Source organism: Sus scrofa, chromosome 5 (genome assembly GCF_000003025.6).
Source record: "Sus scrofa isolate TJ Tabasco breed Duroc chromosome 5, Sscrofa11.1, whole genome shotgun sequence".
Classification (NCBI taxonomy): Eukaryota; Metazoa; Chordata; class Mammalia; order Artiodactyla; family Suidae; genus Sus; species Sus scrofa.
In genome coordinates, this window is record NC_010447.5 from 24,106,774 (window position 1) to 24,130,893 (window position 24,120).

Below are 24,120 nucleotides of genomic sequence, written 5' to 3' on the forward strand. Positions count from 1 at the left end.
AAAACAAGCAGCCCCACAAGCTTCATTGTAGGGGAGGGAAATACCAAAATCATTTCATGATCATATAACAGATATACAAGGCAAGAGGGGCTGGACAGGGCAGGGGAGGCTTTAAGGAGATGACCCCCCCCAACCCCAGCATGTGGGACACTCCTCATGACTCCCGCCCTCACCTCCAGGCCCTGATTCAAGTGTCACCTTCCCTCCACCGCCATTTACAGCCACAACCCCCTCCTCTTCCACCACACACATTCCTATACCCCCTCTCTGCTCTCTTTTTCTCCCTAGCACCTTGCCCCTCTGACCTCATCCCTCATGGTACTTTTTGTCTTTCTCCTGTCATGAGAAGGTCAGCCCCGTGAGAGCAAGGATTTCTGTTCTGTTCACTGCTGAATCTTGGCCTTATAACAGTAGCCAGCACACAGCAGGACTTGGTAGACCTTTAGAAAGAACCCTTCCCTCACCACCGTTAAGGACACCCAACCCAGCTCTCTGTCTGGACAGGACCCCTCCTGTCCTTTCCTTCCAGTATTTATCAAGTAACAGAAGTTATCTTTTCTTCTAACATTTGTTTACTTAGTTTTCTCTCACCTCCCATGAGGATGGAAGCTTCATGATAAGAGGGAGTTTGTCTACTTTGTTCATTGCTGTGTCCCCAGCACCCTAATCAGAACCCAGGGCTGTTTGTTTCTTCAATCAGCTTCTGCTGAATGAATGACTGTGGCTTCTTCTCACTGACCCCTGAGCACATGCCAGGTGGGTGTCACCATATCCCTCTCTGAATCCCACAGCAACCCGATGAGGTGGGCACTAGTATTATTCTCCTTTATCATAGAGTAGGAAGCACAGACAGACAGTCCCTTGCCCAAGGTCACAAACTATAGCAAAGAGAAGAGCCAGCGATTCATTGCAAGTCATTCCAACTTGAACTTTGCTTTTAATCACTGTTCTGTTGACTTGTCGAAACTTAACCCTAGGGGAAGAGGGCCACCATCGCTCCCGCCCACTGTGGTGGTTTCCGAATTATCTGGCCCCTCAAGGCCCCTTTCCTGCCACTGCCAGGCCATTCTCCACACTGAAGCCAGAGTGACATTTTCAATAGCAGAACTGATCACCCCACTCTGCTTTAAATCTCTCCAGTGGTAGCCCATCATCCGTAGAGCACACTTGATGGGGGTCCCACAAGCAAAAGTGATCAATATTTATAATAACTTCTCTAGAAGGATGACACAGTCATCTCTGAAAAGAAAATGACAGGCTTCAAATAAAAGGATGGCCTTGGGGAAAATGCTCTATTTTTGAGATAATAATGAGAAAAGGCTTATTTGGACATGATAAACCAGACTCTTTCAGTAATCCAGAAATATTTTTGTAATATCTGATCAGAATCTCAGCAAGGTAAGTGTGCTAAAATGAATCTACTTGGGCCCCACCTGAAAGCATTAATTCAGGAACTCTAGGGATGGGATCAGGAAATCAACATTCTTAACCAGTAATCTAGGTACCCCCTTGACGTTGCTTGATGTAAACCTTTCCAAGTTTAAGATACCAGGCCAAGTATTTGCATGTTGTGCAATACTTATAAACTACTGGTGTCAAGCTAAGACCCAACTAGCTCTATCTAATAACCAATAAGGCCTCTTTTGTTCAAGTAATGTTACATAACTTATGGATTCCAATCTGCCCTAACTCAGGTCACAGGTTTCAAAAATGTCCAGGGCTTGGGCAGTTGCCACACGACAGGAAGCCAGAACTACCACGTCTGGTAAAATCAACTCGCCTGTGCCAGGTCAGCAGTTTGAGTGCAATACATGTTCATTCCAACAGTTATCCCACTTCTTCCCTTAAAATATGCCACCCTGCCATGTATGGCTAGAACATTCAGAAAAATAAACAGAAAATACAAACCACATTTTGCCCCTGGCAAGCCAGCTGATTTCTGAGCTCATGCTGTGTGGGAGTCAAAGGAAAGCAAGTCTACTCAGGTCTTTTACACACTGAAAGTTCCTCAACATGGTTAGAGATGAGCTTTGTTAATGGGAAAGCTCAATGCTCATCCAACCATTACCCCTGGCATTTTACCAGGCTTCCCTGACAGGATCAGAATTGGTCTGAGTGAAATCATGTCTGGCCATGGAATGACAGTTGACCCCAAATCGTGTCTGGCCATGGAGTGACAGTTGACCCCAATGATGTCTGGCCATGGAGTAATAGTTTTTGACCCCCCTTCCTCCTCTCAGTTGCTGGCTCCTGCATCTGCATCCAACCCCTCTGGCTGGGAGGGGCCCTCACCGCACAATAGTGAGCAATGATGGTATGGGCACCATTAAATATTAAAGTTCACACTCAAGACTATAAATGATTTCTTCTCCTTTTCTTTAACACATCTTCAAAGTATTTTGCTTGTGCAAATACTCAGAAACATGTTTTCCTCCACAAAATGTTTAAAAAAAAAAATCTTGATAGAAGTCAAATAGTCTTGGGAACGACTCAGAAAGATGTGGGATTTAATGGCGGTGCTTTAGCCAAATTCTAATCTGAAACACATTATGGAGTTGAACAATTTTAGGGGGGAAATTTCAGAAGTGTATTTAATTACTGACTTTCAGCTCTGATTATTTTCAAGTGCCCCTATATAAAAGAAAACAGTCTACCCTACACAAGACAGAAATGAAGCAGGCTTTAGAAATAACGACTGTGTATTACAAACTCCAAGGAAACCTACAGAAGAAAAACAAAACACTTGTAAAAGAAAACAGCCAGAGAAGTAAAATTTTCAAGATATTTCTTAGGTATACAATTTTTACAATGCATATTGAATTAGCAGGCCCATCACATAAATTACTCTTTGCACAGTCTACGTAATCAAGGTAATAAGTAAGATCTATCTTGGTATAAGATGGACACAGCAATCTCTGCTTAGATGTACTCCAGCAAGTTAAGGGGAAAGAATGAGAGAGTATTCAAGTTCAGAAGAGATTATTCGGTACGCACTAAAGTGAGACAAACAAAAATATGGAGATGAGCTCAAATACTGAAGGTTTCTCATTTTCTAGATTTTGTTTCAGTTTTCTCATTACAAACTCCAGCTTTAAAGTGTGAAATAATTAGGTTATTTACTTCTGATAGAACTTTCTAATTTTCAACTCTCTGTGCCAAAGAAAAGATTATTTTCCTCAGCACACCCAGATCCCAACACTCCACTGCAGACCCTCTCAGCCATGAAGCTGCAGTGACCCTCAAGGCCCCCTGAACATACTGACCGAATCTGCCAGTACCCAGGGCAAGGACGGCAGGGCAAGGAAGCTGCATTCCCTGGGGTTTAAATAGGGGCCACTGGTCAAATCTGAATAGCTAAAGATGTTTAAGATCCCCAAACCAGTACTCCATTTAGACCCCCCAATTTTAAGCAACTGGGACAGACAAAACAGGTACTAATGAGAGCATAAAAATGCCTTTTTAATTCAGCGTTTATTTGTCAAATACCAACTGTTTTTTCTTTTATTCCTTTCTGTTTCTGATCTTTGGAAAAACCACATCAGTATCAAATGTCACTTAGCTCTTATTCAAACAGAGGAAAGCAGACACAGCGGCTGCACCCGTGACTGAGCTGACCTGGGCCCTCAGTAAAAACAAACCTCTATAAATCACCAGATGTAAGCAATTGGGTAGTGATCACTTTAATTAATTGAACAGCTTTCCTGAAATTTACTGTATAATTTCAACCCTCCCAACACCTTTCCCAGATGCAACTAACAATGGTGGGTTTTTTTCCCTTAAGTTGTTTGAAGGACAAAAACAATTTAACTTCAGTGGCTCAAATATATTTTTAACTTATTCAAGATTAAGGTGGTAAATTACTTAACTTTAGAAACCAAACCATGCTCATTCTAAAAGCTACCTTGAAGGGGTCGAAAGTCAAAATTATTCTAAAACATCTCCAAGGCATGAATTTAAAAACTTGTCTGCCCTAATCATACAGAAAAATTGACAAAATTCTAATCCTATTTGAAAACTCATATTTGCCAAATAATGTGGAATGGTATTTTTAAGTTCAATCACATACTGAATTTTAACTCTATCAAGCTGTTATTTTGATTTGATGTTTCTGAAACTTGATTTCCGCCACAGACACCACACTTAAAAGAGGACACCCCAATGCCTAGCTATCAACTCCATTTCTCCCTGAAAAACAACTCTGATCATTCTCCCCTAGGAGTCATATAATACCCAATCTACAGATCCCAAGACAACCACGGAGTGACACCAGAATTTAAGTCCTAGTCTACCATATCTAATACATGTCTCTGTGGGATAAAGGTGGCATCTCTGAATCTTGGAGACCAGATCTGCAATGGCAGCAAAGTGTAAAGCATCCTTGTTACAGTGATACTTACAATTTAGGAGGACGGGGGCAGGCTGGAAAATGAGTTAAGCAGTTTAAGGAAAGCATATTTTGCTTGAAAGAGCTATATTCCAGCTCGTAGGGAACCATTCCCCATGGTCCCTGCAAACATACATCTGAAATCCTTCTAACATTCACTTACAAGGAGAGAAGTATAATATTTGCTGAGACTGGTCCTAGATTTGGAATGGTCTCCAATTCATTGTTGTTCAGTTTCCTATAAATGCCAAAAAAAAAAAAAAAAAAAAAGCTGATTATGCAATCTGTAACTCACAGAGGTGAAAACTTTATGAAATTATTTAAAGATCCCTCACAAGTTAAAAGTTTGAAGTAATTTACCGTAACTCAAATATTCTTTACAATTACATAGTGCGATGGGTAGTATATTTGATTCAAACGTCAAATGGAAAATAACTCACACTTCTCGAAGGCTGTGAAGGTGGCTCATGGAGCTTGCCTTGATGAAAGACAATCTGTTGTGACTTAAGTCCCTATGAAGAAACAAAGATACAATTATAAGTAGTTTCCAAAAATCACTAATAGGGCTTAATGATGTGCTAGACAGAGTGGATTTATGAACGATTTCTCTCAACACTAGCGACAACATAAGAAATAACTGATCTGTCCTGTCCATAAACTAGAGGGCAAACTCCAAAATACAAACTCTGAGGACAAAATTAGTTTAGGAGGCTGGCAGGTTCAAATGCTCCAAGCCCGCAAATGTTTTAGGAGATGTGTTTTGGCCCAGGGTGAACAGATCTTTTGTGGACTGGTTGTTTTGCTTCACCCTCCCCATCCCCTGCCATCTCCTCACTTCCAACTTGATAGGATGAAGTCATAGCTTATGAAAAGTGGCTAATTAGGCAGGTTGCTGAAACTAAAACCTCTAAAGAAACCTTTTTATTAGCATACAACTAAGCATCGGAGACCTTATTCCAGTCAAACCAAGTAGAAATTGCATTTCACACACATTTGTTTCTCTGGGTGAAGGCAGCAAATTCTTTAAAGCATTGGTGGTGAAGGGGTAGAGGGGTGTGTGTTGAGCAGGTAGGAAATAACCCAAACTCTCAGCTTTCCTGAACTCCCCAAATCGCAATGCCTCCATATAATGTATAATTTAAACCACATCAACCACCTAACAAAGTTAAATGCACTGTACAGAAACCTATGATCAGATTTCTTTTCAATCATTAAAATAAATCTGCTTCTAACTCCGAGATTCAATCTAACCTAGTAACTATTTCCATAAAACTTCAGTTATTTAAAAGAAAGCAAAATAAAACTCTTACGTATGCACTATTCTAGGCTAGGTCATCATCTCAGCATTTAAGATTCAAAATGTGAAACAAAATCTAGCAAATGTGGGTTATATCGGTCAATACACTGGATACGTGCCTTCTAAATGGTCTAATGAGAATGAAATGGCTGAAGAGCTATTGAAAACTAGGCTGACAAACAGAATGGCTTAAAGCTCTCCTACTGAAAGAGGCTTACCCATCCCTACCAGATTAATTCCTTCGGTATTTAAAATTGAATAGTTCTAAATAACCAAAGTTAGAGATAACCAAACTTGATTGGAGAAAAGCAGGAACCATTTGTTACATACATAATATGCACCCCCGCACACCAAAGAAAAAGGCAGGGCAATCACATCCAGGGAAGCACAGTGTTACTCAGTGCATGTCCATTAGGTAATAATTAGAAATCAGAGACCCTTTCAGTCGTTGAATTTTTGTTTTGAGAATAAACCTGGATTTTTCTATTTCACCTAAAAGGAAAAAAAAAAAAAATTGCAAAGGTTTTTATTTGAAACATGTTTGCTTAAAGACCTACCAGACAGTAACAGACATGAGTAGATTTGTTCTGGTAGAGTTATAACATGAAAAAAAAAATCTGGCACAGTCTTTAAACTATAAAAATCCTGCAATTACAACCACTGCTGTGCATGCTCCCCACGCTGGAGCCAGACACTTTCCCTCACAGCCCAGCCCGCTTCCATCTGGAGTTCATCAAGGAAACCGTGAGCCCAACAACTCACGTTAGGATTCAAACAAAACCTGTGTGCTTTTAGCACCACAGACAGTCACAGATTTCCCACAGGCTTTCAAAATCAACCAAGGAAAAGAGTTCTTCACCTGGGAGGTAGCCTGAATCAACAGAAAGCCTCCTTTGGACCCACTTATCCAAAGAACAGTGCACCAGCCTAAGACTGCATTCCCTATTGTTGCAAGTTTTCAGAGGAAAGGGGACCTGATCTGGCACTTACATCTTGTACAGGTGACTTTCCTTTTAATTAGAAAAAACGAAAATTCCACTCTTCACTTCATTGTAAGGATTATTCCTCAGGGCATGCTTATGGGGTGGGGGTGGGGGTGAGGGAGACTGAGTGCTTTAACTCTTTTTTTGACCTGTAATAGGATGAGATCTCCAACAAAAGACCTTTAAAAGGAGAAACTGCCTTCAGAGAACAGGGTCCATGCAGGGGACCACTCACTTCTCATCCAAAAGCAGGAGCTGGCAAACCTAAACATTTCAGTTATTGCAACACACTCCCACCCCTAAGTTTTGTGTACTATTAAAACCACAGTATATGTGGGAGAAAAAAAATCACCCCTAAAGTGACTTTTACTGCTAAATACTTCAAGTCAATGAAACTTTTAATGCACCTAAATTTAGACTTAGTTCAGTTTATGGCTCAGAAATGATTAAAGGATGTCACATTTTCCTAAATCTTCTTTATATTGTTTTTATGGCTAGACCATTAAAAACAAATTCAAGTTGTACAACGTCGATGTTTTCTTAAACCCCATTACTTTCTATAAGGCAGTCTTCATTTTTAGAGTTCCATTAATGAACATCTTGCCCAGGAAACCTTTTTTTAAAAAAACGTTTTGTAATGAGGTTAATACATGGGAAAGGTGGTGAGGCAGGGAGGTATTAACTATTTACCCCAAACTCAGCTGGCCAAACACTTGAAAACCAAACTCTACACAGTCCAGAGAAGTCTCTCTTCCTGCATATTAGCAAGTGAATAAATATATGTGAAAATAACTAATTTACAACATTTGGTTCCAGCTATCATTTTCTTCCTCTTAGCGTTTGGAAATCTGACTTCCAAGTCAAATTTTAAAATGCAAATCCAGCACAGCTTCTTAATCAATCCCACTGGGTCCTGCAGAGCTGCTAATTCAGCAGAAATCTGGAAAGCTGAAAAACAAAAAGCCAGGCTGTAGCTGTTTTAAGACACTGATCCAAAGTGACTCATAAATCAGCCTGCTATGTTCAAGTTTTAGTCTGGAAAATATAGAAAAACAGCTGTGAAAACCATAAGGACTATTAGCCCCAACCCCAGCCCCAATTCTGGTCCGGACCAGAGGATTTATAACAGGCAGACACTAAAGCCACACCGGCAGAAAGTACCTTTCAGACATTTTTGCCTGAGTCCAGCTAACTTAAACTTTTCTACACGCTAGGACAAATAATTCTGAAATTCCAGTGAGATTTTAATAATACTTGAAGTTCTTATTGACAATTGGGCAACTTTTCCCTCTTTTGGCTAAGTAAACAGTCTAACTAGCCCTTCTCTCTGGGTTCAGAACTCCTTGTAAGCACAAACTCTAGATGTAAACTCAAATCTGCCTTTAAAGGCGGTTGTAAGGAACGCTTCAAATAGTTACTGTTTTAAGAGCCACTTTTATTGAAGTATTAGAAGTTTCTTTTTGAAAGGAGAACTAACTACAATATTATTATTTTATCCCTCAAACTATTCACCTTTTTACAAATGGGATTCCTATGGCAGTAAATTACAACTGAATACAGTGGGACAAATACATACATGCAAGTATGTTAAATAGATTAATTTTTTAACTTGCCAATTCCACACATGAAACAAAAGACAGACACCAAATTTTTTCTGAAGAGTACTCTCGGAAGTGAAGCTATGGGGAAGAACAATATGCCTTTTTCTACTTATTTCTGAACTCTGGGAACAGTCTACTTAAAAGCTTTTCTAATGACATAAAGCTTAAGAAGCCTCCTCTTCCAAACACCAAGTAACAGAGAATTTTAAGCTCAATTCCAAGTATTTTCCTGCTCCTTTCAAAGGTACAGAGAGGAGACCTCTAGAGCTTTAGGCACAAACAAAAGAAACATTTACACTAAAAAAATTGGACCACATGGTTTGGTGATAACTACAAAGTTGGTTAAAAGTCACACAAGTACAAGAATGACCAAGCTGTCCAATGAATGATCACAGCGGGGCTCCTGACAACAGACCTGGTGCTTATTTGTACAAGTGGAACTTATTTTCACATACATTTAAGGAATGTGGACTTGAATCGAGACAATTTACTGCTGGCGGAAATGTAATTAAAGATTGTGCTAACCAAATAAACTGTAATTTGTTTTTAGTGTGCCACCAAATTATCTGCAAAACAAAATCCTAATTAGGTCAGCTACTTTTAAGACAACGTTTAAATAGGTATCAAACCCCTTTTGGTTTAACTCAACTTCTAATCAAAAGCCATGCAGTTGTTTTTTTAAGATGCCCAATTTTTTAAAAAAAGATATTCACACATAAAGAAAATCTGGCACATTGACATGTTCTGATATGCCACTTAACATTGAGAAACTTGAATATAAATTAGATTTGGTGAACGATCCAAGCATTTCTAAACACACCCCAGGAAGCATTATATTAATTTTCTTTTTCTCATCCCTCTGTTATTTGTAAGTGTTCACCTCCAGTCATTCAAATGTTCAGTTCCATATGTTGTCAATAGAGCCATTCACATCTCATGAATAAGGCAGCATGACCCCCACAAGAGGCAATTGAACAGAATTAGTCACAACTAATTGAAAGTCTTCCTGCTTTAGGTTAAAGCCCTTATCTCCTTCTTCAATTGTAATAAAAACTACTAAGGAAGACATCCCATGATAAAAGATTACATATTAATCTAAAACTCTCTAATTCTATTTTTTTAATGAAACCAAGGTCTGTAAACACAAAGAATATGCTTTTGATGGTCTATAATTCACAAATAAAGACTTCGTTTAGCACAGTGATTTAAAAACATAATTTCTTAAACTATCTGACCAAACTTCCTACCACTAGTATTTTGATGTTAGGAGAGTCGACTAGAGTTGTTTTAAGAATTTAGAATTTTCACTGCAATTCTGCAAGGCCCAAATCTACAGATTAAGGATGGACTGCACTTTTGTTTCTTTTAAACCAAGATAACTACTTCCCAAAAAAAAAAGAAAAGAAAAAGAAAAAAAAAAAAAGAAAGAAAAAAGGAAAGCAAGCAAGAAAGAACACGAGTTTTGATTGTTTACATTTTGCACCAGTCTTCCAATTTTAACAAAACGAGGGCTGGGAGAGAATAAGGAGATGACATCTAGAAAGAATCAACCTTTCCAACTAAACTACATTTTCTTCCTTGTTCTTCCACGAAGTTGGCAGTGATTTCAGGTTTTCAGACTTCACAGCTAGCATCCAAAAACTTGCATAACAGCACCTAGCTCTCTCTCCTAAACCCTCTGGACGTGCCGATAAGCTACAGAAATCACGCTCTCAGTTCTTAAAAAACATAGTTCCTTCCATTCCATATCTACTCAATCAGTCTTGCCAACTTCTTACCGGAACGGGGATGTGCTACAGTTTGGTCGAAGAAGGGGCTCTATGGAATTTACAAACGCCAAATAAGCCCATGGTAAAGAACAACAGAAGGCATCTACCATAGCAAGGACAGTGATCAAACTCTGCTGAGGGGCTTCGCAAACTAAAGGAGAGCGTTCGATTACTAGTTGGGTACGGGAAAGGTGGTTGAACCTTTTAGAAACTATACTTGAGCCACCAGATCAAACTCTCAAAGTAAGAAGAGCGAACTCCGGTCAGTCCAACGTTGCCACCTCTCCGGCCCCGGCCTGGCGGGGCGCGCATCTCAGCCCCCCGGGCGAGCTCCAGGCGCAAGATGTCGATTCTGCCCTCTGGAGTTGTCAGTGGCTCGGTCCCCTCGCCCACCTGCGGCCGGGAGGGGCGCGCCCAGGGCCCACCTGCACTAACCGCCGAGCCCTGGGGGGATGGAGGAAGACTGAGGCCGGGTAGGCTGCTTTTCCGTCCCTGAGGAACGCTGATCGAGGCCTGGGCCCTAGAGGAGCTGCCCTGGAAAAAGTCGTTGCGCGCCGAGCATCCTGGCCCCTCGCCTGCAGTCCTGAATCTAGGGAGGGTCCTTCTCCGCTCGCAGAAATAATACTTACAGCCGAGCGACCCAGGACGGGAGCGGCTCCGGCAGGCGCGCCAGCTGCTGGTGACTACAGTCCAGGAGGTCCCCGAGGCAGCGACATGGAGCGGGGCACTGGCGCTCCGGGGCGACCCCCGAAGGCGGCCCTAGCGCCGGATGGCTGCCGCCCTCGGTCGGGTCTGCGCGCCCCAGCACGGTGCACAGCAGCAACCCTAGCGCCGCCGCAGGCGCGCAGAGCCTCGGCGCGCCCATCGAGGTCCTGCGGCCTCTCGCTCCGCCCGGGGCTCCGCAGCCGGCGCGCACTCGGAGCCCTGCACCAACTTCCAGCGGGAGAGTGGACGCCCGAGCTCTGGGCCGCGTGTGCACGCGTTCCTCTCACGCTCCCAGGTAAAATCTCCTTTTTTTCAGTCCCGGCTGCAAAGCCCTTTCATACCCTGGGCAGCGAGAGGGAAACCGAAAAGAACGGCCAGTTGCAGCAGAGTTGCAGGAAGAGCAGCGTCCGCGCACAGAGGCCCCTTCTCGCCCGCAAAAGAAACTTTTTCGCCTACTCCTCCCGGCTGAGCGCCAAGTCCAGGCTCAGTGGAGCCGAGGGGCGGGCGTGCCGAGGTCCGCGCACGCCCATTGGCTGGCAGGGCCCGTCATCCCGAGGCCACGTGACAATAACAAGGCTCCAGCCCCAGGCCCGAGCGCGGGAGAAAGTGGAGCTGAGATTGTAGGAAATTCGGAGTTATATTTTCCAGCCTCTCGGGCCAGAAGTCTCAACTACGTCCTGGGAAACATATATCAAATGGAGTTGAAGAGAAAAAAGGAGGGAATGAGCAAACAAGTGAGCAAATACTAGGCCAGCTTTTGGAGTTGCAAGTGTTTGGGGACCCTTATGGGGAGTAAAGTTCAGTTTTTAGGAAACCTTTCATTCCAAATTTTAAAATAAGTATAAATTATCCTACCACTCACAGGGGAAACAATGGTTTAAATGAAAATACAGATTTTTTTTTTTTTAATATCGGTGGGTCTTTTTTCCCCCGTATGTCAGTTCCAAAAGTAAAAATAAAATGTAAAACTCATGGTATTGGAAATGGTATATTAAGTTACAAATAGCTAGCAGTAGTGTTCTGGATAGAGCTGGGGGGAAATTATGGGAAATGACCTACTAATAAACCGCGATGGCAATCATAGATTGCATGCAGTAGGTAAAAATAATAAAAGTAGCCACAGTAATATTTCAAAGCCAAATGAAAACAAGGACCTTGGAGTAAAAATTAATATATGCACCATGGTCCTCCTGTGCTTTGAGTGATGACAAATCCTGATTGAGAATGCTACCAGACTAGAAGTAGTATTTGCCTTCTCTCTCCGTGGGGTGGAGGTGGGTTCAGGCCTATAGGACTTGTAGTGAAGTCTGTGCTTTGACTTACTCCTGCAGGTGACTGGGGCTACAGGAAGTGATGGAGACCTCAGAGATCATCTGGGATGGCCCTCCTCCTCTGGGTGAGGAAATAAACCCAGAGAAGGTAACTTATTTGTTGCAAAACCTAAAAGCTTATTTTAAACTTTGACTTCCACACATTGTTTCTCCAGTGCTGTCTGCCAAAGTATCCCTTGGGGCTGCTTAAACTGCTTATTATTGAGGAGTGGAGATGGCTTAGTGAGTTGAGCCTTCAACTCATGCCCTTGATTTCCACTGTAGCAAATTACTCATATAAACCCTCTGATTCATGAGGGTAAGAAAAGACTCAACTTTGTAATTGAAGCGCACCACTTTAGACATGGTATCCCATCCTCTTTCCAACGATTGTTAACATCCACCCCACCACTTTTTTTTTTTTTGATGATGATGTACAATTAGAAAATATTTGTAATGAGGCCACTTCAGTTTTGAGTGATTATTTTGCCTGCTTGGGAGTGGTCAAGGCACACTTCAGTTATGGCATGGGTTTTCCAGCTCAATCTCTGTCATCTATCGCAATGAGGAAAATCAGGCTTGGGGCGCTGAAGTTTTTAAAAAGAAGAAACATACCATCATACACATGCCATTATATAAGTATGGTGCCATAAATAGGGTGGCTTGCTCATTGATATGTCACCCATGTGACAGAGATTGGCTGCCATCAGATATTGGCTACCTTTTAGGGGTGGGTTGGCTCATTTTCTTTCTCCATCTAGTCTCTCTTTATATTATTTCATCTTCTTTTGTGAATTCCATTTACACCTGTATGCTGATTTTTACCACACAGTTTAGGAGAAACCTCTAGTAGTATATTCAACCACTGGTAGGTAGTCTGAAATTGGAAGCGCAAATGCAACATATCTAGAATTAAATTTCACTACCCTTGAGCCTTACTCCTCTTGTTCCTGAGTTCACTATCTCAAGGAATGATACTGGGCTCCATTCAGAGGACTACTGCAGGAGGATCTTGATGACTCTTAACATTTCCTCATTCACACCATTACCTCTGCAATCAATCAATTAGCAAGTCCTAATGAAGCTGGCAAGTAAATATATCTCCTCTCAATTGTCAGAGACATTATGCAAACTCAGACCATCATCAGTTCTTGCTGGATTATTGCCACAGCCTCTTTCGTATCTGGGATTCCAGTGCTTTTTCCATGCTGCCGTCAAGGAATTTTCCTCAAAGCTCACATCTGATCCTGTGACTCAACTGTTTCTTTTCTCGGCCTCCCATTGTCCTCAAAGTAGTTGAAATTCTCTAGAGTGGCTTCTGCAGCGTTTTTGTGTGCTTGGCCTCCACTTACCTCTTTCACTCATTTTATTTGCTCCTCTACTCTAGGACCTACTTGCAGTTCTCTTCCCATACTGTGCTCTTTGCCTTGGGCCCTCCTTCTGTCCAGATCACTCTCTGCCCCTTTTGTCTGGTTGGCTGGCATTTTGTCTTTAGCACCGTCTTTTTTTTTTTAGAGGGTTTCCCTGAGTCCTGACTTAGCTATCCCTCTAATGTATTCCCAGCCATCCAGGATTCACTGCAATTTGTAGTTAGCCGTTTTCCCTCTACCATTTCCTAATTAATGCTTAGAATTCTTTCACCATAACCATGCATCCTGTATATCCTCTAAGGGTTTTACCAGCTATGTGGTATTGACTAAGTTACTTAAGTTTTCAGCACCTCAGTTTCTTCATCTATAAAATGGGAATGCAGTAAACATGCTCTTATCTGATTTCCATCTATCAGTTTACTAGATTAGCTGTCACTCTGTGTTCCCTCTCTAAGATTTATGGACTAATGCTTAAAACTAGCTGAAGTCTAGTGGGTCCCAGCCCTTCCCTAGTATACCTTTGCATGTTTGCTCCTACTCACTGTAGTTCCTTCCAGACGTGCTTATATCTATAATTATATGATGAAATTAAATATTGCATCAGCCAAATAAATAGGAGTGCAACCAGAAAGTAACTTCATTTCTATGATAATGAAGTTGAAGCTTGGGAAAGATTCTTTACGGGTAATCACTAAGACAATACTATCAGATTAGATTTGGGTGAGACAATTGTAAGAACTGGGTAGAAACTAGAAATCTAGGCGATTTCTTCACACAGATTGCTTTGCAAGCATCTTTAAGTTTTTGCTCCACTTTAACATTGTCACAAGTGAGAATTGATTAGCAGAGGATGTTTTATGGGTGTGGCTTGTTGTGCTTACTCAGAACTTCACATGATTTTTGAGAAAGTGAACTACAATGATGTGGAAAGGATATATCACACGTTAAAATATGGCTGTTCTCCATCTCAGTATATCCTGAGCCATGCAGTCAATAGAAATAGGAACTAGTCCTGCATGGGAACTTTAAATCAATGTTGTATTTTTGCCAACTTCCCAAACCCTTCTAAACTACAGGGCAGAGCTTCCATGGGCTGTCTTCCCTGCCCCCCATAATGCCAGGTCTCTCATAGCCCCGTGCAGCTTCTTTTAGTACCTAAACAATAGGAATGAAGGCACAGTGCCAGGAAAGATGGTCTTATTAGAGTGGGAAAAGGAACGTACAATTTTGTTTAATTACCCAAATTTATCAGTGAATAACAGTGACCCATACCCAAAAAACAGCTTTAATGTGTCACTGAATTCTCCGATCCTCTCATGGTGTAGTTTTTCTAGGTACACACACACACAGTATGGGAGTAATTCTCAGTTCTTGTGGCTAATCTTTCACAAATAAGGATTTAGTGTGAGGTGATCAGATTCATTTTGAATATGGGTCTTTTAACATTTGGACTAAAATGTGATCAAGTGTTGAATTTCTCTATTCCTTAGAGGTTTTTACTGGTTAACCCAGGTAGCTGAAAATGGACTCTCTCCATTGGAAATGACCTAAATCACAGTGGACGGTTTCTCATTTATAACTTTGTCCTGGAGAATGGCAAGGCCCATCCATTTTCAAAACAGCCGCCTACCGTCCATTCTGTGGTTAGTAAACCCAGCCCCTGTGCTCTTTTCAGTTTTCCTGTTTTTTTTTTTTTTTTTTCTTCCTCCAGCAAGTGTGAGACTGTCTTATCTTGAGTGCTGGCAAGGGCAATGACTCACTGATAAAAAGTAATAGAGGTGCTAAGCTGTCAGTTTTAACATCCAAGGACAAGAATGAAAGCTAAACACTCAGTACTTGCTTTATCATTACAATGAATGACACAGTTTGTGTAAGTGTGAACTGTGAAAAGGGAAAAGAGATAAGGCAAAGGAGGAAGAAAAGCACAAAAATCCCCAGATAATGATGCCAAAAGCAAATGTTGCTGTACTCTGTAACCTAACCATATCTTTTCCCATTCATTAAGGCATTTTAGAAGAAATAGATAACCCCCTTTTCTCACAAGAAATGCAATGCTTAGCTTACAGAGCGCGAGAGTAGAATCTTACTTTACAAAACCCCTGCAATGAACATGACTTAACTCTTTAGATAATATTTAGAAAAATGAAGATAGCCTACCATCCGTTTCTCTCACGTTGGCCAACTGTGCCGTTATCACTTGAATTGAAAACAGTTATCTGTATGTTTGCTTGCTATAACTTAAACGCATATGCTAGCTTTTATTTCTCTCATTGCTGAAGTCACCAATGGAATAATGCGTGCTCTGAGGAAAATTTGTATGGTGGACAAAACTGGAAATCACCTTGGTGGAGCCTAGAGCTGCTGGGAGCTGTGAGCCCTGGGGTCAGGGTGGGGAATGGGTGAAGGCTCAGAGTGGCTGTGACCCCACCAGATTTTCCTCAATGGTGAGTGTCCTTTCCCATCTGTAGATCCTTTCTGTGTGTGGTCTTCAGTTTCTCCACTTCTTTAAGGACCTCAGGCTATTATTTCCTCTTCTTCTTCCAACACTGGCCCATGTTTTTCTCTAGCCAGCAGCAGTAACTCCCCACAGCAGTCAAGATTGCCAACAGCCATCTTAACTCCCCTGGGAATTTCAACACATAAAAAATAGGCCACCCCATCAGAAATGCAGAAATCCAAATGCTTGCGAAGTTGTTTAGAGGATGCAGGGTGGTCAGAAGTCTGACACTGAGGTCAGAAACAGTGTGACTTTGGCTGACGGAACAAGTTGATGCTTCATTCTCCTCACCTGTAAAACACTATGAAGTCCCAGGTGGATTCTAATTCTTATTACCTAACCCCAAAATTGCTGTTTTCTTTTCATTATTCAGGGAGATAGAGTGAGTTAACTACAGAAACATTCTTCTGCTGGGGTTATTGACCAATGGAATGATGGAGTTAAATGAACCTTCAACTATTCGTCCTAAGTAACATGAGGAAAATAATGTTAAGATGCAAAACAAACAGAAACCATTTTATAACTTCATGTAAGACCTTCAAACTCTGTTTTATGACAGCATACAGTTCCTGAGCTTTCAAATAGGAATTTCATTAAGGCATTTCAAAAAGTTACTGTATAACTCAATTTGTTATGATTTATGCCATGAGGTCAAAAAGAATGATTAGGTATATTTACTAAAAAGACATATATCCCTCTTGGGAACTTTTCTGCAGAATATTTTTCTCCCACTTCTTGGAGGAACAGTTGGCCTATACACTACTCTAAGAATTAATTTGCATTTCCAAACCAAGAGAGCACTCATAACTGAGTTATTTATTGGTTTTTTTTTTTTATAGTTTCATTCTCTTACACATTGGCTATTTACCCAGGCCTGATTATCAAATTATTAAGGTGACTTTGTCATGAATAGTTTCAAAATTAAGTTCTCTGCTTAATTCTGTTTCTTTTTCTCAAACCAAGAAACCCTATCAAGCTACAGAACTCACAAAAATCATTCTGCCTAAGTATTTTCAAATAGAGAATGAAGAAGGATTTTGGTTATATGGAGTCTTTTTTTAGTGTGACTTTGTGCTCCTCTTACAATGAAGGCAGTACAAATACTTTCCTGCTAAAAATCTTAAGTTTTTAGTCCAGAGCTTTACACGCTTCTGTTGTGTTTATACATACACACAAAAAGATTTCCAGGGAAATACTGATATAGAGCCTGAAGAAGCTTTCAAGGGCACCTTGCTTATCTGCTTGCCCCAGGGCACAACCATGTCTGCAGCAGGCAGCCTCCACTCCCACTGTAGTGATTTCAGACTTGAACAACTTTTTCGGTCTGAGCATTCATCCTTAGAACCCACATACATGAATTCCTCCTGCTCCCTTGCTGCTGTTTGAGCTTTTCTGCTTCTTCTGGGCAACAGAGAAACTCTTACCAGAAATATTCCTTAGCTTTCCTTTTTGCAAATTGAATAATTGTGGTTCTTCTTAATTCTTTCTCCCAAGTACTACTCTTCCTCTGACACCCTCACAGGAATCAGAACTGTCTTCTTTCTGTTTATTTGCCTGGTATGGATGAGTATGGTGGGGCGAAAGTAAGAGACTTTTTTTTTTTTTTTTTTTTTTTTTTTTTTTTTTGTCTTTTTGCTATTTCTTGGGCCGCCCCTGCGGCATATGGAGGTTCCCAGGCTAGGGGTCTAATCGGAGCCATAGCCACCGGCCTACGCCAGAGCCACAGCAACTCGGGATCCGAGCTGCGTCTGCAACCTACACCACAGCTCACGGCAACGCCAGATCATTAACCCACTGAGCAAGGCCAGGGACCGAACCGCAACCTCATGGTTCCTAGTCGGATTCGTTAGCTGCTGCACCACGACGGGAACTCCGAAAGTAAGAGACTCTTACAGTTCCACAAATGAAGATATTTGTCAGTTGTCAGACTCTCACTATTCTTACTATTCTCTAAATACTCAATATGCCTTAACTCAGTTATTTCTTAGAACCATCCCATAGCATCTCATAAGGTATCCTCCATGTGTTACCAGATAAGGAAATCGAGGTCTGGAGATGCTAAGGAATATGTCTCTGCTAGAGCTGGGATTCAAAGCCAGTCAGTCTGACTCCACTAGTGTCATAAGAAACAAGCATTCCCCAAGGTCTTCCTTAATGCTCCAGAGAAGGGGGTTCCAGTCTGTGGGTTGGGATGAGTAAGGAAAGTTGTGGAACTTTTGTGGAAATTCTTAAAGGTAATTGATTGCAGGCACTCTCTCTACTTTTCTTCCCTCCTTCTTCCCTCCTTTCTGCACTAATCAATTTTGGGAGAAAATATTTGCCTTATGCAGATATATGAACCAGTCACTTTAGGTTCCGGTTTATAAAGGTCGATGCCCCTTCTTAGATATCAGAGTGGTGCTTGGAATCTCATCATTAGAGGTTAACTGCATGTGCTCAGGCATGGCTGTCTCCCTAAAGTACACTCCACCTCCAAGAGCGTTGCATAAGGTAGCATTTTAAGGTCAATGTTCTATGAAACTACACAAGGCTTCCTTGAGAACCTAGTTGGTAATCAGAAAAGGAAGAAGATGTAGAAGGGGAAACAGGCTTAGCTTTCTCTTTTTTTTTTTTTTTTTTTTTGCAATTTTGTCTGGGGCTGTACCTAATTCAAGGAACCATGAATGGGATACAAGTGATCCAAGAAGGCCAGAGAAATGAAATGTTGATACTAGAGATTATATTTCAATTGTTGAGATACTTTACATGTGGTAGCAAAATTTTCTTTTAGTTTTGGTTTATTAGCTAATGCTAATTTTATGCTTTTCTGACTCTTTTTTTTTTTTTTTTTTTTTTCCCACTGTACAGCAAGGGGGTCAGGTCATCCTTAGATGTATACATTGCAGTTACAGTTTTTCCCCCACCCTTTCTTCTGTTGTGACATGAGTATCTAGACATAGTTCTCAATGCTATTCAGCAGGATCTCCTTATAAATCTATTCTAGGTTGTGTCTGATAAGCCCAAGCTCCCGATCCCTCCCACTCCCTCCCCCTCCCATCAGGCAGCCACAAGTCTCTTCTCCAAGTCCATGATTTTCTTTTCTGAGGAGATGTTCATTTGTGCTGGATATTAGATTCCAGTTAGAAGTGATATCATATGGTATTTGTCTTTGTCTTTCTGGCTCATTTCACTCAGTATGAGATTCTCTAGTTCCATCCATGTTGCTGCAAATGGCATGATGTCATCCTTTTTTATGGCTGAGTAGTATTCCATTGTGTATATATACCACCTCTTCCGAATCCAATCCTCTGTCGATGGACATTTGGATTGTTTCCATGTCCTGGCTATTGTGAATAGGGCTGCAATGAACATGTGGGTGCATGTGTCTCTTTTAAGTAGAGCTTTGTCCGGATAGATGCCCAAGAGTGGGATTGCAGGGTCATATGGAAGTTCTATGTATAGATTTCTAAGGTATCTCCAAACTGTTCTCCATAGTGGCTGTACCAGTTTACATTCCCACCAACAGTGCAGGAGGGTTCCCTTTTCTCCACAGCCCCTCCAGCACTTGTTATTTGTGGATTTATTAATGATGGCCATTCTGACTGGTGTGAGGTGGTATCTCATGGTAGTTTTGATTTGCATTTCTCTTATAATCAGCGATGTTGAGCATTTTTTCATGTGTTTGTTGGCCATCTGTATATCTTCCTTGGAGAAATGTCTATTCAGGTCTTTTGCCCATTTTTCCATTGATTGATTGGCTTTTTTGCTGTTGAGTTGTATAAGTTGCTTGTATATTCTAGAGATTAAGCCCTTGTCAGTTGCATCATTTGAAACTATTTTCTCCCATTCTGTAAGTTGTCTTTTTGGCTTTTCTGACTCTTACATGGTATAAGGAGAAATTTTTTTTTTAATGTCCCAAATTGGCTAGCTCTGAGTTCTAGTTTCCCAAACAACTCTCCCCCACCCCAAACAGGTTTTTATTTTACAATCTACATTTAAACTATACCCATGGTGTCTTTTATTTTTTGTCTTATTTTTAATTTTTTTGTTTCTATTTTTATTTTTATTTTATTCAAGTATAGTTGATTTATAATGTTGTACCAATTTCTGCTGTCCAGTAAAGTGAGCCAGTCGTACATATATACACATTCTTTTTCTCATACTATCTTCCATTATGGTCTATCCCAAGAGATTGGACATAGTTCCCTGTGCAGTACAGTAGGACCTCACTGCATATCTATCTAAATGTAATAGTTTGCAACTACCAACCCCAAACTCCCCGTCCCTCTCCCTTTTGGCAGCCACAAGTCTGTCTTCTGTATCTGTAACATAAAGAGACTCCCAAACAGCTTTTAGAAAAAGCTGCCCTTCAAATCCATTGTTCCAGAAACAACTCAGAGTCTTCCCTTCTTTAGGGCTCTTGGCCAAGTCCTTTCAGTCATGCATGAGTTAGAGTCTTATTCACATTCAAAGACCCAACTCAAGTTATAAGGTAGTAACTTTCATTATCTCAGTTTATATTTACTAAGCCATCAATACCGTGACAAATAAATTTTATTATAAATAACATCATAGACATCAGAAATAAAAATCTATATTTTCTGATATTATAAGAGGAAGCGCTAGAGGCACACGCTAACCTATGTTAAAAGTTGTGAATTCATTTTAAAATGAATTTAGAGCTCTCATCTATGATTTTATGAGACTTTACACAAAAATAATTCATATAAAAGTGTATTGATTTTTTTCAGATATTTCTTAAATGTTATTAAAAATAAAGTTTATTTGAATAGTTTGTCCCAGAAAAGTAAATTATTTAATGTACTGGTTAAAAAAAATTTAAAGCCCAGGCATGTATTAAAAACAGGACTTTGGACTAAACCTTTATTTCGCTTAATGAAAATACACATAAGGAAGTCAGTGGAAACATGAATAATTAATTACATTAAATGCTGATAGGTCTGTCCTAAAAGGATTCTATAGCATTAGAAGTTGATGAGTTTTTTCCTGAAGTTTGTGATTATTCATCAAAATCCAGATGCTTGGGAGGGGAACAATAAAATGTCCTATAGATTTTTTCCCTTGTCATTTTGAATTTTTCCCTGTAGTGTTAATGAAGGTACATGCTAAATCTCTCAAAGTGAGGGTCAAATTCTCCATCTGGTTGTTAATTATATTTGACTTCTTGTGATGCAAGATGAGAAAGTTGGAAACAAAATTATGCATAATTTGAACATTACTGATTGCAGTCACAAAGTCTCTTCCTAAAAGTTTTGCCCTAGGCAAAAAAAAAAAAAAATTTTTTTCTTAAATCAGTTTTTGTAAAAATCACTCAAATGTAGCATGCTTGGCTTCATTAAAAATAACTGAAAAAAAAAGAATAACTGAAATATCCTAAGATCATCCATATTTAGGAACTAAGATGTGTTTTATATGTGACTAGATCTGAAATTAAGAGCAATCAGCTTCTGAAAATTCTGATATTTAAAAGAATAAAAGGAGGTTTAGGTTAGAGAATCAAGATTTCTCTCACCTTTTATTATCCTTAATTCTAAAACTTTATATTAGCTATAATTCCTCCATCTACCATTTAGAAGGCACTGGGTCAAATGAGGCAATTAATAGCTGATAGTATTTCTCCAAAGGTAGTCGGTATAACTCTAGCATGACGTATAGGGGAGGATTATTGACATAAAGACTCTTTGACCTGTTTCCTGATTTAGTGAATCAGAAATTCTAGAGATGGGTTCTGGTCCTCTGCATTTTAACACACCCTCTTGAATTTGAGAATCTGCAGTTTGCTTCTCTGGATTTGTGGGGGAGTAATTTTCCCATTACCATGTAGCCTTGCTTATGGTTTCTTTCCATGGATGATGAAACTCTTACCAGGAGGGCATAGAACTCCTCTCTTCCTATCCTGCTCTGTCGAATACAGACGAATCTGAAGGAGCACAGAAAAAGACACTGATTCTGTCTTGTGTGATCATGATTGCCTGGGACCAGTATGGGAATTTGGAGAAGAGAGGGATAGTTTCTCACATGTTTACAGGGACAAGGAGAACACATTCCATGATGCTAAGCAATAGATACTTAGATGATAAGAACACTAAAGAATATGCTGTGGTACAGATTTGTAAGTTAGCCAGGACTGAAATACCAGAGATCCAACAGGCCAGGCCGCAGTATTTAGTTGTCTACGCTCGAGGCCAAAAAGAAGTGCTTAAATAAAAGCTATGGAAAATCCAGACATCAGGAAATTCCTGAGGATATTTCTCTTACAACACTTGTCAGCGGATATGTGACTGTGTGTGTGTGTTGGCTTCCTCCCCATGATGTGAGAGCTCCTTGAGTCTTTGAGGCCCCGGACAGGGCTGACGGTGGTCCCTGAATACCTGTCACAGCTGGTAGCACTGCCTTTCACCCAGCCTCTGACCCTCCTCAACTCTTCTCTTTCTCTGACAGCCTCCAGCCTACCTCCTGCCTCAGCTCTATTTTCAGACTGTGTGCTGATTCTCTGAGTCTCAGCACCCCCCTCCCTCCTCTCCCCTATTCCAGCCCTCACTGTCCTTCCCGTGGATTCAGGGTAGAGCCTCTTACCCAATCTCTGATGCCACTCTCGCATCTCTGTCATCAGTTCTCCACAAGGCAGCCCAAATCTTCTTTGTAAACCTAAACGGGATTCCTCTCCTCTCCTCTCCTGCTCAAAATCATCCCATGGGTTTTCTCACACTTGGAATAAAATTTGAAGTTTTCCCCAGGGCCCATGAGGCCCCACAGGATCTGCTTTCTTCCCCACCTTCACTCCCACAACTCTACCGATCTTGAACCCCTCTGCCTCTGGCAATACCACACTTGCTCCCTCTCCCTTTATCTCTGGAACATACCAAGTTTATTGTTATCTGAGGATGGTTTCAGTTGCTGTTCGTTGGACTGGACCATGTTTCCCTGATCCCTCTCTAGCACATTAAGGTTTTGCTTGAATTTCACCTCCCAGAGAAACTTTTCTTACCACAGCTTCAAAATAGCTTCCCTTTCCTGCTTGCCCCCAGGTAATTCCTAGTCCTAGAAGACCTATTTTCTTCTTTGTATTAGCACTACCTGAAATTAAATCATATATGTTATATGCATATGTATATATGTATGTGTGTGTGTGTGTGTGTGTGTGTGTGTATAAGCCCTCTGGCTGGTTGGGAATTTCATCTTGTTTACTTACCCCTGAAAGTTCATGCCAAAACAAGGTCTGCCAGGGCTTAGTAATCAATGGAACTTCATGGAAGGTCTACATGGAAGATCTGCATCCCCAAAGCGGTTACACATCCAGGGTTTGTATACCTGGCAGAAGGCCTAAAGGACTGACTGTTAGAAGCTTTGTGTTTCTAGGTGCACATAATTCCCTTGAGCAGAATGAGCTCCTTGCAGGTGAGGGCTCTTACCTGGCCCTTCCCTCTTCCTCCTTGATTATATTTTCCCATCGGAACACATTAATTTCTTCTGTTTGGATTAAATAAGTCAAGGAGAGGGCTAGTTCTTATTAACTGAAAAGCAACTTGGGGCTTATTTCATCCTGTAAAATAATCTGAAAATTAACGTTGCCCAACAGAAGGAGACAAGGTAACATTCAAGTTGTCATGAAACAAGTCAGTATCAGATAAGACAACAGAGACTTGATAATAGGTTTTTTTTCCATTTTTTTTCTTTCTTATTCTATACCGATGAGAACCCAAATACCCGATAAAAATCCACGTGTTATTGGTGTTGTTGCCAGTACAATTTCAGATTCCTCATCAAGATTATCAAGGATACTGGTGTGGGTTGTATGTACTAACCGCCTCACTGTCACATTTCTAAATGGGAAGTCTTAATGGGGCAAAAAACCTTGTGAATATGGGTAGTTGAAGTGCTGAGAAATCTTGTGCAGTATAGCGGTCTTATGGAAAGGTGGTTTCCTATTACCTTAAGAAGTATCTTGAAATGATCAGCCACCATCATAGGGGGAGCAGTATGGCCTTTGAGAATCTGATCCAAAATATGTGGAAAATGACATTAATCGTGAATGCAAATAAAATCATAAAGTTAGGTTACAGTTCTCCCCTGTCCTTAGAATTAGTTTGAGGATAATCTCAGAGTGGTAGACAACTGCTTTCCACATGTGAATTAAGGTTAAATTATACCAATGATGTCATTGCCATGGAATAAAAAGTGCTGTGATTTTTAGCGATGGCTGT

General features: G+C 40.7%; 1 protein-coding gene and 1 long non-coding RNA gene across 2 annotated transcripts in view; one reads left to right on the forward strand and one right to left on the reverse strand.

Moving 5' to 3' along the window:
• The window catches only part of LRIG3 (leucine rich repeats and immunoglobulin like domains 3), a 51,361-nt gene extending 40,163 nt beyond the window's left edge, over positions 1-11,198 (reverse strand). Inside the window, exons 1-3 of the mRNA XM_001927828.6 lie at positions 10,664-11,198; positions 4,825-4,896; positions 4,548-4,622 (exon numbers count right to left, since the gene is read on the reverse strand). Coding sequence (XP_001927863.3) covers positions 4,548-4,622; positions 4,825-4,896; positions 10,664-10,899 — 383 coding nt within the window. The 5' untranslated portion in view covers positions 10,900-11,198. The remainder of the gene's footprint in view (positions 1-4,547; positions 4,623-4,824; positions 4,897-10,663) is intronic.
• Positions 11,457-24,120, forward strand: part of LOC106510313 — a 135,474-nt gene continuing 122,810 nt past the window's right edge. Inside the window, exons 1-2 of the long non-coding RNA XR_002343991.1 lie at positions 11,457-11,473; positions 12,071-12,158. This is a non-coding gene — a long non-coding RNA (uncharacterized LOC106510313). The remainder of the gene's footprint in view (positions 11,474-12,070; positions 12,159-24,120) is intronic.